Source organism: Myxocyprinus asiaticus, chromosome 21, assembly GCF_019703515.2.
Source record: "Myxocyprinus asiaticus isolate MX2 ecotype Aquarium Trade chromosome 21, UBuf_Myxa_2, whole genome shotgun sequence".
In the NCBI taxonomy this organism is placed as follows: Eukaryota; Metazoa; Chordata; class Actinopteri; order Cypriniformes; family Catostomidae; genus Myxocyprinus; species Myxocyprinus asiaticus.
In genome coordinates, this window is record NC_059364.1 from 44,684,692 (window position 1) to 44,701,864 (window position 17,173).

General features: G+C 41.5%; 1 protein-coding gene across 1 annotated transcript in view; it reads left to right on the plus strand.

Moving 5' to 3' along the window:
- Window positions 1-9,052: 9,052 nt before the first annotated feature.
- The window catches only part of LOC127411761 (3-hydroxy-3-methylglutaryl-CoA lyase, cytoplasmic), a 56,726-nt gene continuing 48,605 nt past the window's right edge, over window positions 9,053-17,173 (plus strand). The window contains exons 1-2 of the mRNA XM_051647497.1: window positions 9,053-9,189; window positions 14,011-14,088. Coding sequence (XP_051503457.1) covers window positions 9,094-9,189; window positions 14,011-14,088 — 174 coding nt within the window. The 5' untranslated portion in view covers window positions 9,053-9,093. The remainder of the gene's footprint in view (window positions 9,190-14,010; window positions 14,089-17,173) is intronic.

A 17,173-nucleotide genomic window follows, 5' to 3' on the forward strand; every position in this document is an offset into this window, starting at 1 on the left:
GATGGAAAACATTTATACATATGATTGACAAAGTGTATTTGAACAGCGGTGAAACACTTTCTTATGATGTTATATTCATACGAGCAGACAGAGAAGTAAGTTTGAAGTAAGTTTGGAGCAGAAGAAATAGAAATAAACCTTATGTAAATTGTCAGCTTTACGCTAGGCTAAAATGCTATTTCTAGACATTTTACATGCACATGTTACCAGGCACGATCATATTTTATTTTTTTTTATCAAGAAAATTCACATTAGATCATAATTTCTTTTTTTCTAGTAAGACCTTTGATATTAGGACAAAAATCATATTTTGGATAATTTTTGTATTGTTTTCCTGTAAAAATATCTAAAAATATCTAAAAATCCTTAAAACCAGATCAATTTGATTTATCTTGAGAAACAACACTGCATAAGATATTTAGGTTTTTCAGAGAATGTATTTTTAACATGTGCATTTTGTCTTACTGTACTGAGTTTTTATAATCAAAACAAGTGAAAAAATCTACCAGTGCTGAAGAAGTAATCCAAAGTATTTAGAATACGTTACTGACCTTGAGTAATCTAACAGAATATGTTACAAATAAAATTTTAAAGCATGTATTCTGTAATCTGTAGTGGAATACATTTAAAAAGTAACCCTCCCAACCCTGCCGACGTGGTCTTCTGCTGTTGTAGCCCGTCCACCTCAAAGTTCGACATGTTGTGCATTCTGAGATGCTATTCTGCTCACTACAATTGTACAGAGCTCTTACCTGAGTTACCATAGCCTTTCTGTCAGTCTGAACCAGTCTGGCCATTCTCCGTTGACCTCTCTCATCAACAAGGTCCTCAGAACTGCTGCTCACTGGATGTTTTTTTTTTTTGTTGTTGTTGTTTTGTTTTTTTGGCACCATTCAGAGTAAACTCTAGAGACTGTTGTGTGTGAAAATCCCAGGAGATCAGCAGTTACAGAAATACTTAAACCAGCCCATCTGGCACCATCAATCATGCCACGGTCGAAATCACCGAGATCAAATTTTTTCGCCATTCTGATAGTTGATGTTAACATTAACTGAAGCTCCTGACCCATGTCTGCAATTGTATTCATTGCGCTGCTGCCACCTGATTGGCTTATTAGATAATTGCATGAATAAGTAGGTGTACAGGTGTACCTAATAAAGTGGTTGGTGAGTGTATGTCACAATATACTGTTATAGAAAGATTAAAAGGATGGATTATGTCATTTTGCTAAAGTCTGCTTTTTGTTCATATTCATTACTGTAATGTCTTGACTAACTAGTGATGTCACTTTTCTTGTCATGTTTGTGTCAAAAGAATGGTGCTACTCCAAGTGTACCAACTTAATAGTCCTAGTTACCTAAAGTCCTCTGAAAAACACTTTTCAGGTCTCAGCATATATAAAATTAAACCATACTGAAATATATGAACATAAGTTTCTTATGTTGGTAACTCCCTCATAAATGCTTAACATCTGTCCACTTTATATTAAGGTATACTTTCATAGGTTACTCATTTAAAATGGAAGTTATTAGGCTTTTATGAGGTAAAATTACTCACTATTTGGCAGGTATTGCATGAAAGTCACCCTTTTTAATTCATGTTGTTATGACCACATATTAATGATTTGTAATGCATTGTAATGACTTATTAGTCATTAATGAACCCCTTTATAAACCTTTAACAAAAAACCTTTTTTGCCAATGTGTGAACAGCTTGTAACGCAACTTAAAATATGAGCCCTTCCTTCCTAGGTTGTCTATTAAAGCCTGTAGACTGATTTTCACGCGAAGGGAGTGGGTCGGTTTTGCCGGGAAAATCCAAAGGATGTGACATTTATGCGCGCTCCCAAGAGCCTTGCCTCAGTGCTTCTCTTCCGCTATTCAACAGCGACAACAAACTGTAACACTAGGTAACATTATCTTAGAGATGGAATCCAGAGGGAGCACCAACTGCTACACAAACTCTGAGTGAGCCAAAAAAAAACAAAAAAACTAGAGTGAACATCGGCAGGGCATTTGATTTCAGGAGGGACCTTCATTCGGTTTTGGGGATCAAAACCGGCCCTGAATTGGCATTCTTCTTATTGGACAGGTAAGCTTACATAACTTCAAAGCATGTGAAATATAGTGCCATAAGGATTTATCTGTGTAATTTTAGCTAACTTGATCTTGCCTGCTAATGCTGACGAATTGCAAGCTACGTTGCTTCGTAACTTTCAAATAATTTAAACGATCTTCTCTTTATACTAAAGTCAGGTATACAGGATAAATGTAAGCAAATACGCTGGTTTTTCGATGTTCGCGTGGCACTTAATGTGCGGACATCCGCTTTTAATTCCGGGAATGCGGAGGAGCATAAACAAGCCAGTTATGCCCTCCGAAAAACTATCAGAACAGCAAAACGCCAGTACAGGAGCAAGATTGAAGGACAGTTTAACACCACCAACTCTAGAAGCATGTGGCAGGGAATTAACATCATCACGGACTTTAAAGGGAATAAAAACTCCACCATGAACACCGCTGCCTCTCTCCCGGATGAGCTAAATACTTTTTATGCTGGTTTTCAGGGATATAACACCACCCTCGTGGAGAGAGCTCTCGCGGCCGAAGCTACAGAGGTTAGTTCACTCTCCGTCTCTGTAGCGGATGTAACCCGGTCCTTCTGACGGGTGAATATCCGCAAAGCCGCGGGCCCAGACGGCATTCCGGGCCGCGTCATCAGAGCATGCGCGAACCAGCTGGCTGGTGTTTTTACGGACATTTTCAACCTTTCCTTCTCTTTGTCTGTAGTCCCCACATGCTTTAAAACATCCACCATTGTGCCTGTTCCAAAGCAATCAAAAATAACTTGCTTAAATGACTGGCGTCCTGTTCCTCTGACCCCCATCATCAGCAAATGCTTTGAAAGACTAATCAGAGATTACATCTGCTCTGTGCTGCCTCTCTCTCTTGACCCGTTGCAGTTTGCTTACCGCAACAACCGCTCCACTGATGATGCCATTGCATCTACAATACACACTGCTCTCTCCCACCTGGAAAAAAAGAACACTTATGTGAGAATGCTGTTTGTAGACTACAGCTCAGCATTCAACACCATATTGCCCTCCAAGCTAGATGAGAAACTCAGGGCCCTGGGCTTAAACAGCTCTCTGTGCAGCTGGATCCTGGACTTCCTGTCAAGCAGACACCAGGTGGTTAGAATAGGCAGCAACATCTCCCACAGGGCTGTGTTCTCAGCCTACTACTGTATTCCCTGTACACACATGACTGTGTGGCAACACATAGCTCCAATGCCATCATTAAGTTGCTGATGACACGACGGTGGTAGGTCTGATCACTGACAATGATGAAACAGCCTACAGAGAGGAGGTGCACACTCTGACACACTGGTGTCAGGAGCACAACCTCTCCCTCAACGTCAGTAAGACAAAGGAGCTTGTGGTGGACTTCAGAAGAAAAGACAGAGAACACAGTCCCATCACCATCAATGGAGCACCAGTGGAGAGAGTCAGCAGCTTCAAGTTCCTGGGTGTCCACATCACTGAGGAACTCACATGGTCCATCCACACTGAAGTCGTTGTGAAGAAGGCTCATCAGTGCCTCTTCTTCCTGAGATGGCTGAGGAAGTTTGGAATGAACCGCCACATCCTCACACGGTTCTACACCTGCACTGTAAAGAGCATCCTGACTGGCTGCATCTCCGCCTAGTACGGCAATAGCACCGCCCACAACCGCAAAGCACTGCAAAGGGTGGTGCGAACTGCCAGACACATCATCGGAGGTGAGCTTCCCTCCCTCCAGGAAATATATACAAGGCGGTGTGTGAAAAAAGCTCGGAGGATCATCAGAGACTCCAGCCACCCGAGCCATGGGCTGTTCTCACTGCTACCATCAGGCAGGCGGTATCGCAGCATCAGGACCCGCACCAGCCGACTCCATGACAGCTTCTTCCCCCAAGCAATCAGTCTTTTGAACTCTTGATCTCCCACGATCAAAATACATCAGCACTGCACTTTATTACCCTTACTCTTATATCTCACACCAGACTGTCATAAATTATATTATTATTATTATATTATATTCTCTCTTAACAACTGACTATAAAACCGACAGCCTGAATGTCAATACAGTACAATACTGTACATTCTATATATACTACTATATATACTTTTTTTATATATTTTTATTTTGTATTTTTATTGAATAATGTGTATCTATATAGTGCGTATTGTATACTGTACAGTGTATGTTATTATTTGTATATTGTTTAGTGTAATTATGTGTATATCAGATGTTTAAATTGTGCTGTGTTAATTTTATGTTATTGTAAATTGGTATACAGGTGCATCTCAATAAATTAGAATGTCGTGGAAAAGTTCATTTATTTCAGTAATTCAACTCAAATTGTGAAACTTGTGTATTAAATAAATTCAATGCACACAGACTGAAGTAGTTTAAGTCTTTGGTTCTTTTAATTGTGATGATTTTGGCTCACATTTAACAAAAACCCACCAATTCACTATCTCAACAAATTAGAATATGGTGACATGCCAATCAGCTAATCAACTCAAAACACCTGCAAAGGTTTCCTGAGCCTTCAAAATGGTCTCTCAGTTTGGTTCACTAGGCTACACAATCATGGGGAAGACTGCTGATCTGACAGTTTGTCCAGAAGACAATCATTGACACCCTTCACAAGGAGGGTAAGCCACAAACATTTATTGCCAAAGAAGCTGGCTGTTCACAGAGTGCTGTATCCAAGCACGTTAACAGAAAGTTGAGTGGAAGGAAAAAGTGTGGAAGAAAAAGATGCACAACCAACCGAGAGAACCGCAGCCTTATGAGGATTGTCAAGCAAAATCGATTCAAGAATTTGGGTGAACTTCACAAGGAATGGACTGAGGCTGGGGTCAAGGCATCAAGAGCCACCACACACAGACGTGTCAAGGAATTTGGCTACAGTTGTCGTATTCCTCTTGTTAAGCCACTGCTGAACCACAGACAATGTCAGAGGCGTCTTACCTGGGCTAAGGAGAAGAAGAACTGGACTGTTGCCCAGTGGTCCAAAGTCCTCTTTTCAGATGAGAGCAAGTTTTGTATTTCATTTGGAAACCAAGGTCCTAGAGTCTGGAGGAAGGGTGGAGAAGCTCATAGCCCAAGTTGCTTGAAGTCCAGTGTTAAGTTTCCACAGTCTGTGATGATTTGGGGTGCAATGTCATCTGCTGGTGTTGGTCCATTGTGTTTTTTGAAAACCAAAGTCACTGCACCCCTTTTACCAAGAAATTATGGAGCACTTCATGCTTCCTTCTGCTGACCAGCTTTTTAAAGATGCTGATTTCATTTTCCAGCAGGATTTGGCACCTGCCCACACTGCCAAAAGCACCAAAAGTTGGTTAAATGACCATGGTGTTGGTGTGCTTGACTGGCCAGCAAACTCACCAGACCTGAACCCCATAGAGAATCTATGGGGTATTGTCAAGAGGAAAATGAGAAACGAGACCAAAAAATGCAGATGAGCTGAAGGCCACTGTCAAAGAAAACTGGGCTTCCATACCACCTCGGCAGTGCCACAAACTGATCACCTCCATGCCACGCCAAATTGAGGCAGTAATTAAAGCAAAAGGAGCCCCTACCAAGTATTGAGTACATATACAGTAAATGAACATACTTTCCAGAAGGCCAACAATTCACTAAAAATGTTTTTTTTATTGGTCTTATGATGTATTCTAATTTTTTGAGATAGTGAATTGGTGGGTTTTTGTTAAATGTGAGCCAAAATCATCACAATTAAAAGAACCATAGACTTAAACTACTTCAGTCTGTGTGCATTGAATTTATTTAATACACGAGTTTCACAATTTGAGTTGAATTACTGAAATAAATGAACTTTTCCACGACATTCTAATTTATTGAGATGCACCTGTATGTCTCATCACTGTCACGACTGCTATGTTGATCAGAACTGCACCCAAGAATTTCACACACCATTGCACTTGTGTATATGGCTGTGTGACAATAAAGTGATTTGATGTAGCTGTATGTGTGTATCATTATGCCCTGTTAGCTGAAAAGTAGTTTTAGTTTAGTCTCAAAACTTGTAGTAAAACAGTCAAAACTGTGTAATCTGTCAGCATGATGCCGGTGAGTCTCTTTGTACATTACGTCATTGTTTTGGCCGATGCTCGCTCGCGTCCCTATGGAATGTGTGCACGAGTGTGAGCACGAGCAACAGGTAGCTGGCTGCAGTTCACTTAACTGCCACAGGTGTCATTAATAACAAGGGTTTCTGAATCTTACATACTGCACCTTTAAATGATTCATTTGCAACTTTTGGTCACACTTTATATTAAGTGTATAATATGTACTAACATTCATATATATACAATGCAATGTATTTACTGTGTAACTACATTTTGCTCTGTAAAATTCTCACAAGATTTACATTTGCTGATACTGATGTTGAGGTATGGGCAGGTTTAGGAGTAGGGGTAGAGGTTAAGGTTGGAGTTAGGGTTTAGGATAAGGGTTAGGTTTAGTGTTAGAGGTAAGGTTAACAGTATAACTACACGCAATTAAATGCAGGTACTTTAAATGCAAGTACAAGGCAATGACACGTATGTGCATAATAAGTACATTGTATCACATGCTAAAGTACATTGTAGTTAAAGACACCTAATCTAAAGTGGGACCCGACTTTTTTTTTATTTTTATTCCTTATCCAGTAGTCACAAACAATTGGGAAGTTCATGGAAAAGGCATTGCTCAAATAGTGTTAACTCCCTAAGTTGGTCATTCTTTTCTTTTTTCTACAACCCCAATTCCAAAAAAGTTGGGACAGTATGAAAAATGCTAATAAAAACAAAAAGGAGTGATTTGCAAATTATATTCACCCTTTGCTAAACTAAACATTATTTGATGTTTTTCCTTGTGAATTTCATTGTTTTTTTGTAAATGTACAGTAATTTCAAATCAGATGATTGCAACACGCTCCAAAAAACTTGAGACAGGGGCAATTTAAGACTAATAACAATTTGACGAGTTGACATAACAAGGTGATGTGAAACAGGAGATGTTGAACAGGTGAGGCAATTGTGCCATAGTACTGTATTCTGTATAAGGAGCCTCCAAAAACAGCCTAGTCCTTCAAGAGCAAGGATCATTCAAGACTTGTCAATTTGCCAACAGATGCTTCAGCAAATAATCCGGAACTTTGAGAACAATGTTCCCCAAAGACAAATTGGAAGGATTTGGGCATTTAACCCTCTACAGTGCACAATATTTAAAAGATTCAAGGAATCTGGTCAAATCTCGGTGTGTAAAGGGCAAGACAAAAACCACTTCTGTATGCGCGTGATCTCTGATCCCTCAGACGTCACTGTCTTAAAAAATGGCATTCATCTGCAATGGATATCATGAACATGTACTTGGGATTACTTTAGTAAACCTTTGTTAGTCAACACCACTCGCCGCTGCATCCACAGATGCAAGTTAAGACTTTACTATGCAAAGCAGAAGCCCTACATCAACACTGTCCAGAAGCGCTGCTGACTTCTCTGGGTTCAGTCTCATCTTAGATGGAAAGTAGAACAGTGGAACCATGTTTTTTTGGTCCGAAGAGTCCACTTTTAATTTTTTTTTTAAAAACAAAGCCATCCTGTTATCCGGGCAAAAGAGGAAAAGGGCCATCCAAGCTGTTATCAGCGTCAGGACCAAAAGCCAGTGTCTGTATGGGCCAGGGGTGTGTCAGTGCCCATGGCATGGGTGACTTGCACATCTGTGAGAACACCATGAATGTGGACAGATATGTACAAATTTTGAAGCAACATACGTATACTGCCATCCAGCACCGTCTTTTCCAGGGACAGCCTGGAATTTTCCAGCAGGACAACTTCAAACCACATACTGCCCAGATTACAAGTGCATGGCTGTGTAAGCAGAGAGTGCAGGTGCTAGATTGGCCTGCCTGCAGTCCTGACCTGTCTCCAATTGAGAATATGTGACACATTATGAAGACCCCGTACAATTGTGCAGCTAAAGACCTACATAATGGATGACTGGGGGAAAATTCCACTTTCTAAACTTAACAAACTTGTGTCTTCAGTGCCCAAATGCTTAATAAGTGTTATTAGAAGAAATGGTGATGTTTCACAGTGGTAAACACTTGACTGTCCCAACTTTTTTGGAGCGTGTTGCAATTATCTGATTTGAAATTACTGTACATTTTTTAAAAAATCAATGAAATTCACAAAGTAAAACATCATATAATGTGTAGTTGTAGTACTTTCAATATAGAAAAGGATGAATATAATTTTTTGTTTTTATTAGCATTTTTCATACTGTTCCAACTTTTTTGGAATTGGGGTTGTATTGTTGTTTCGGAATATTTCAAGTGACCTTACAATGGCATCCGTCTATATGCCATGAAAGTAAGGCTGATACCTAATAAGTGTGCTCCCTGGTCACACCAGTCATCCCCCCCCCCCGCATGAGAGAGAGGCCAGACCCTCTCACGACATGCCAGCATCTTATTGAGGAAGAGCTCAGCACAAGAGCTTCCTTAAACCTCTCTATTATAAGCACCTGGGCTGAGAAGAATGGTTCTTTCACGAGTAAATTGCGGCCCGGCTTTACAGAGAGATTTTATAACACAGCACAGTTGACATTGGCAAGAGTGGCACGACCGGTCATTGAAAACCTCAGTCACAGGAGATCAATCAAAGCTGTGTATTTCCCCCAAGCCATAGAGTTCCGCTGGGGAGGGGAGCCAAGTGCTGTAAAATAAGCAGCTTGTGGTTAGTCTTATTGTAGAGCTGAGAATCCCAGCGGGTCCCATACTTCACATGGAGCTGTCAGTGTAGATCTAACAAAATCCTGTGTAATGTCCCTCCCCTTCTATGCATCATCACTGGGCACCGGCAGGGATGCTGCTGCCATAGCAACAGCTGAGTCATCCAATGCTCCTGATGCACTCATCATCCTGAGGCTTCCATTTCTTTTCTGATAGCTCGGTCAACAGTGTAAAGAAGCGCGTATAAACTGTTCTCTACAGGTTTCATAAGGGAGCGACACTTGACTAGCAGACCGTGCTAGCCGAATGGGTAACGTGTCCACTGCAGTCAAGCACTGCCTGAGCTATGAGAGTCTCTTGCGTGATTATCCATGGGTGCCTCGTCTCCTGTGGGAAGAGAAGGTTGGCATGTGTTTGCAGTGCATGAATTATATGTAATATAGTAATCTGGAGAGAAAAGCAATCCCATAGATACTCTCCTCTGAATACATAAAATACTGTACATTCATAAAACTGAGTAGAATCAAATATTTCTTTATCGTACATTTATGTCTATGATTTTCAAGTGATGTCACCATGAAGTTACAACAGGGGCAATCCCCTGGGTTTAAAGGAATGTTCTGGGTTCAATACAGGTTTAGAAGTATTGACAGCATTTGTGACAACATTACCACAGAAAATAATTTTGACATGTCCCTAAGTTTTGTTTTGTTCCCTCCATGCAGGGAGGGAATTTATTTCCTAAAATAGTCTTGTGCTCCCTCACAATAGTTTGCGTTCCTTTGCAACTATTTTGGGTTCTCTTGTAATGCCTTTATCCATCCCTGACGAAAATTAACCATAGTGTTACTACATTAACCATAATTCAACTATGGTATTTGTAGTGAAATCATAGTAATCACAAAATTTACCATGATTTCACTACAATAACTATAGTTCAACTATGGTATTTGTAGTTAAACCATAACCACAAAATGTACCATGGTTTTAGTACAGTAACCAAATTTTTACATATAATTTATATGCACCAATACAGCAAAAAACAAAAAACAAAAAAAAAACAGTATTTATCTACATTTATTTTTACAAAACATTATTATTATTATTATTATTATTGTAAACGAACAGGGTGCAAAAACTACTTCACTCACTTATATTTTGGAAAACAGATGAAAATTATTTATTATTGTTCAGTCACGCTAATTATTATAATATGATACTGAATTATTTTGATTTTGATGGCTTGTTTTATACAATAGTTATATATTTCTGTCGTATTGACTTCACCTTCACTTTTATTTTGATGGAACGTTGATAGTGCACTGCAGTATCAGTTTTTATTTCACAGCTTACAATGTTCCTCATTACAAATATGGTGAAACGCTGTCACCTCCTACATTTCTGTGATACTCTGTTGTGTTTTAACGTTTGGATAATAACTTTAAGAGGGTTCAAATGCTTGGACCAGAACTGAACAACAAGTCCCAAAACCCGGATGAGAATTCACCATGGGTTCCCTCGGAATTTTCTTATGGGTTTTTATAATGGGGTTTTTAAACTTATGTGTAAACATTACTGTGATAAACATTACTTGATTATACATGGATGTTTTCTTCTAAAACATAAATTACACACAGTCATACCTCAAATGTGAATTTTGAAGCAGTATTGAATTACATACTTTTTTAAAAAACACACGGCGGCTTCAAAATTCACATTTGATGTATGACTCTGTGTAATTTATGTTGTAGAACAAAACGTCCACGTATCGTCAAGTAATGTTTACCACAGGCCATATTTTACACACAAGTTCAAAACCCCCATCGAGACTGAGTCTAACTCCTTGTCGAGAAAAGAGATGCTTTGAACCGGGGAGAGCTTGCTCTTTTCCAGTTGACCCGAAGCCCCAACCGGCTGAGGTGCCTGAGCACCAGGTCCCTGTGCGCACACAACAAGTCCCGCGAGGAGCCAGAATTAGCCAGTCGTCGAGATAGTTGAGGGTGCAAATGTCCGCTTCCCTTAACTGGGCAAGGGCTGCCACTGCAACTTTCATGAAGGTGCAAGGTGACAGGGACAGAACGAAGGGGAGGACTTTGTACTGGTATGCACGGCCCTTGAAAGCAAACTGCAGGAAAGGCCTGTGTCGAGGTATAACCGAGATATGGAAGTACGGATCTTTTAGGTGTACCGCCGCGAACCAATCTTGATGTCAGATGCTCACTAAAGTGCATTTTTGCGTCAGCATCTTGAACGGGAGTCTGTGCAAGGCCCAGTTCAGAACTCACAGGTTCAAGATTGGCCGCAACCCACCACCTTGTTTGGGTACGATAAAGTAGGGGCTGTAAAACCCCTTCCTCATCTCGGCTGAAGGGACAGGCTCTATCGCGTCCTTCCGTAGAAGGGATGCAATCTCCGCGCGTAAGGCAACGGCGTTCTCGGCCTTCACCTAGGTGAAGCGGATGCCGCTGAACCTGGGTGGGCGCCTGGTGAAATGAATCGTATAGCCGAGTCGGACAGTTCGGGTCAGCCATCGCGACGGGTGGAGAGCGCAAACCATGCGTCCAAACTCCTGACGAGGGGGACCAAGGGGACAATCACGTCGGACGTACCGGCAGGCCTGAGGCGCCACGTCAAGGGGGCTCGAGCCCCGAACCCATGGCCGTGCTGAGTCTGGGGACATCTAAGCACTTACCTGGCTCTGGATACCTACCATAGGACTGGTCAGGGAGGGGGGAGGAGGAAAGTTGTCCCCGCAGTCCATCAGAACCAGCCTGGCGTGGCCGTGTTTGTGCCACAGCTGGGCACGCAGGGGCGGGGGGGGGGGGCGCCACTGGAGTGCCATACCTACCATAACGTCTCAGGGGCGCATCGAAGCCTTTTTTGGGTTCTTGGTGGCTGGCCGTGAGACGGGTGGCATCTGCTTCCTGCGGGTGGCTCCATGCCGGGGCCGGGCCGCGGGGGCGGGGTGCGGCGGAGCTGGTGTTGTTGCGGCAGGAGGATGCCCTTGGCAATGAGTAGACTGGGTACAGGGTCTTGAACCGCGCTGAGGCAGGATGTGCTGAATAGCCTCTGTCTGCCGTTTCATTGCCAAGAGCAACTGGGCAAAGTCCTCGATGGTGTTGCCAAACAGGCTGACCTGGGAGACGGGGGTGTCAAGGAACAGTACTTTGTCAGCTTCCCACATTTCGACCAAGTTGAGCCATAGGTGATGCTCCTGGACCACCAGGGTGGGCATCGCCTGCCTGAGAATCCACGCCGTGACCTTCGTCACTCAGAGGGTGAGGTCGATCGCTGAGCGCAGCTCCTGCATCAATCCCGGGTCAGAACTACTCTCGTGCAGTTGTCTTAGCACCTTAGCTTGGTGCACTTGCAGGACAGCCATGGCGTGCAGGGCAGAGGCGGCCTGTCCAGCGGCACCGCAGGCCTTAGTCGCCAGAGACGACATAAACCTACAGGCACTGGATGGGAGTCTCGGGAGGCCCCGCCAGGTGGCGGCGTTTTGTGGGCTCAGGTGCACCGCAACCGCCTTATCCACCTGGTGAATCGCCGAGTACCCTCTGGCAGCCCCACCATCGAGGGTAGTGAGAGCGGAGGAGCTCAGAGACTGGGTCCGGGCAGTGAAAGGTGCCTGCCGCGACCTCATGAGCTCCTCAGGCACCTCCAGGAAGAAAAGGACCAGGGCGGGCGCGGCCGTGAGTGGTGCTCCGGGCCCAGGAACCAATCATCAAGCTGCGAGCGTTCGGGGAGGTGGAGGGTTCCACTCGCTGAACACAACCGCTCGGCTCCGAAGAGAAAATCTGAATGAGTGGTTGCGAGCCAGCTCCTTTTATACCCATATGTCCAGGGGAGTGGCATGCAAATTCCACTCACCAATTCCCATTGGCCCTTTCTCAAAGATCAGAGGGGTTTGGGGCTCCCAAGGGCGACCCCTAGTGTCACTACATCGACACAACATCAAGTGAGTGACAGATAGGGAACCAAAACTATTGTTTTATTTATTATACTACTTATTTTATACACTTATTTTCTGTGGTAACCAAATGCTGTCAATAGAACTTTTATATTGAACACAGAACATTATTTGAAATGTCATTATCGAAAAATAGGTTCCAAGGCACACTTTAGAGTGCCGATTCGCATGGGTTTGCAATCTAAATTTTTTCTTTTATTGCTGACAGTTTTTAATTGTTTCTACAGTACTTTTAAACAGCCAATTCAATAAAGGCGGTTTTTTATAACAGGTTTTATATAACAACTGCATTGGAACCTATTTTCCCCCCTGCCAAAGAGCACTATATATTTTTGTACTTTTGAGCAGACTGGATTATTATTATTATTTTTTTTATTTTTTTTTTTCATTATTTGGAATGTCTTTATCAAGGGTATAATGGCTCATTGCTCACTGCTAGCAGTAATCGAAACCATTAACCAACAAAATGGCATGCCATTGCCCAAAAGCTGCCGACAGGGTTATTATGTAATCAAAACCAGGACCTTTAGATCTTTAGTCTCATATTTATTTATTTTTTAGAAATAACAAAGTTGTAAAAATTCAGAGACACCTAAAATGTTTGTGTGCAATTTATTTTATTGCTAAAAAAAAATTGTGCAGAGCGCTAGCGGAGCCTGTGTTTATGTGAGCGGTGAGTTTAAAGAGAGAGAGTTTGATTTATGAGTGAATTTAATTGGCTGTTTTAACTGTAGGCTTGGGGTGATAATGGGACAAACCGCTCTGTTTCTCCTCCGCATTTACCCTCTGCTCACTGACAGAAAGATCTTAAAGGGAAAAGTTTATTATTGTTCCTTTCACACATCCTCTTTTATGACAGCATGATTAAATCAAACTCAGCTCTAAAGAAACTATGTATGCTATGAATGCTTCCACAAATGGCTTCCAGTATCAAGAGTCTGAGTTTTATAGCCATTCAAATCTTCTATAAGCAGCCTTTTGGCCTCTTGTAACACTACTCCATGAATTCAGAGGTCGGACTTTGGTTTTACTATTGGAAGGAAGGAAATGCTTGTTACCAGTGCACATTATGTCATCAATGACCTGGTGAGGATCTCAAATTCAGATTCAAAACATGAATTCGTCCGCATCATTTGAGAGGAAGCACAGCGCAGCAGATGTGTCTTAATCCACCTGTCAGATTTTCTGCACAGCTCTGTGAAATTTTTATTGTCTTTCCTTTTTCATTGTGTTTTTTTATTTTTTATTTACAGTGTTCTGAACTGCCCAGGTTTCCACATTTTGTCAAAATTGTCGAGGTCGGGCCAAGAGATGGACTTCAAAATGAGAAGGTAATGATTTTATGAGGTCTTACCCCAAACCCTTCACTTATCTTTATTATTAAAATGTAATAAACCAAATGGCTGCTGATAAAACCATTATAAACCAGCCTACGGTGTTTTGCTGGGCTTAACTGGTTTAAGCTGGTCTCCCAGCCAACAAATGCCCAAAACCCTTCTAAATCCATCAAACTACACAAGCCTGACCAGTGGAAACCAACATGGACTTGTTTAAGCATTATTTTTGTTCAAACATACAAATGCCTTTTACGTACATATTTGACTGTTTTAGACTTGTCCCAGACCCAGACTTTCAATATTAAACTATGAATATCCATTATTAAAAATACAAAGTTTAAGACTATGATACAATCTAAACAAAGAAATAAATATTTAATCCATTTAAATTCTTATTGTGTGAAAATTATTTCTAACAAATCTTCAAAAAATATGACTGTCCCACAGTTATTATTTATTTCCACCACACCAAACCCTAATATTTGTTTTAAAGGTACTGTAGGTGTACTTGTTTACTAAGTCAACAAAAGTGTCAGTGAAGAGCATGCTGGGGATGAAATCTAAGACAAGTGATGTTTGAGGGAAACTTAGAAAAATCAAGGTATGACAGCTGACTTCATTTTATTGCCACATAACGTTGCTGAGTCTACACCTGACCAACTGAAGCAACCCCAGATCATAACACTGGGCACTATGCATTATGGGTGCATCACTTTATGCAATTCCCTTCTTACCCTGACGTACCCATCGCTTTGGAATAGGGTAAATCTGGACTCAACAGACCACAATACCTTTTTCCATTGCTCCACAGTCCAATCTTTATGCTCCCTAGCAAACTGAAGTCATTTTTTCCAATTAGCTTCACTAACAAGTGGCTTTCTTGTGGCCACACAGCTGTTTAGTCCCAATCCTGTAAGTTCTCATTGCATTGTGCATGTGGAAATGCTTTTAATTTCACTATTAAACATAGCTGTGAGTTCTACTGTTGAATTGTTTTTATTATTATTTAAAAAAAAAATTATTGATTCAAAGAAAAAACACAACAGAGAAAAACACAACACATACACACTGAATCAACATTTAACTTTTAATCCTCACTAACATCCCTCCCCAAACACCAACCTCACCCTAAACCCCAACGAACACCCCCGTGGTCACATAAAATAATACACACACAAACAAACAAACCCCCAAAAAATAAATAAAAAATAAAACAAAATATATAAAAAACATACATAATTAAACTAAACTTCTCTCTCCTCATCCCTTCCATGAGAGTCCCCCAAAACCACCAAATACCTACCCCACTTCCTGAAAAACAAGTCCCCAAACCCCAGCCTTCTACCTGCCATCTCCTCAAAAGCTGCCACCCTCCCCATCTCCGCACACCACTCCGGAAATGGTGGCGCTCCGTCTGACTTCCAACCCCTTAAAACAATTTGTCTGCCAATCATAATGGTAGTCAGAACCCAATTTTTATATATATTTGTCCCCCAAATTTATGACTGCCCCATCGCCCAAAATACAAAGTCTGGGGCAAAGTAAAATTTGAGTCCCCAAAACATCACTCAAATAATTCTGAACTTTCAACCAAAAATCTTGGATCTTAACACACCCCCAAAAGATATGGGTTGTGTCTCCAACTTCTGATTGGCATAGCCAGCAGGTGGGTGTGTCTTTAAAACCAAGCCTATATAATCTAGAGGGGATCCAATAAAATGTAAAATCTTAAATTGCATAAGGCAAACCCTTGCATCTCTAGATGCAGACTTGACAATTTTTAGAATCCTAGTCCACACTCCTTCCTCCAATACCAAGTTCAAACCTTTCTCGCATAATCTCTTGATAGAAGTTAAAGCTCCGTTCCTCAAACTCTGAATTAGCAGGGAGTAATACACCGTTGCTTCATGACCTTTTCCAAAAGCAGTAATCACCTCTCCCAAAGTATCTGCCGCTTTATGGGTGTGTGTGCTACTTCCAAAAACAATACAGAGCAGGTGGCGCAGCTGTAAATACCTATAAAATTTAGATCTGGGAATCCCAAAATGATGAACCAAATTTTCAAAAGATCTCAACACTCCACTCTCATACAAGTGACCGAGTGTAGTAACCCCCCTCACAATCCACTCTGACCAACAGAAAGTGGACTTATTAATACGTAATTTAGGGTTCAGCCATATGCTTGAGGCAACATTTAAATAAATGTCCGAATTAAACATTCTGGAAACTTTTGTCCAAACCATGTGCAAATGTGAGATAACAGGGTGTGACTTAACTTCTCTGTTTAGTTTGATAGAAAGGCTTTGCAATGGCGAAATAGGCGCAAGGACTTCCTGTTCAATACGAAACCAGGGAGGGGCTCTCTCAGGTGAAAGCAACAAATGCATAATAATAAAACAAAAATCTTGGGTAGGCCTAGCCCAACTTTGTCAATCAGCCTATGTAACTTGTTGAAATGTAACCTGGGACGTTTAGCGTTCCGAATAAAGGACTTCGCTATGCTATCAAATTGCTTGAAATAAGAGAGGGGGACATCTACAGGGAGAGACTGTAAAAGGAAGTTGAATTTTGGAATACAATTCATTTTAATAACATTAACCTTCCCAATCATAGATAAATGTAATGAAGCCCACCTACTCACATCACTCGAAAAGCTTTTTATTAAAGGGTTGAAATTAACTCTAACTAAATCACACAAATTTGCTGGGAATAAAATGCCCAAATACTTAATGCCCTGTTTGGGCCACTGGAAGGTGCCCGGCGGAAAATCCGTTACTGGGCAGTACACTGTCAGAGCCAAAGCTTCGGATTTAGACCAATTGACTCTGTAACCTGAGAACTTAGAAAAGGAATTAATAATTCTGTCTAGTGGGGTCGGAGACAAATAATAAAATATAATCTGCGTAAAGCAGAAGCTTAAGTGCCAGACCTCCCGCCATCACTCCTGGAAAATCATCCTTTTTTCTTATCGCAGCTGCTAATGATTCCAGTGCAAGACAGAACAATAAGAGGTCAGCCCTGCCGGGTGCCCCTATCCAGAGGAATATAATCTGAAATTAATTCATTTGTTTGTACCGCC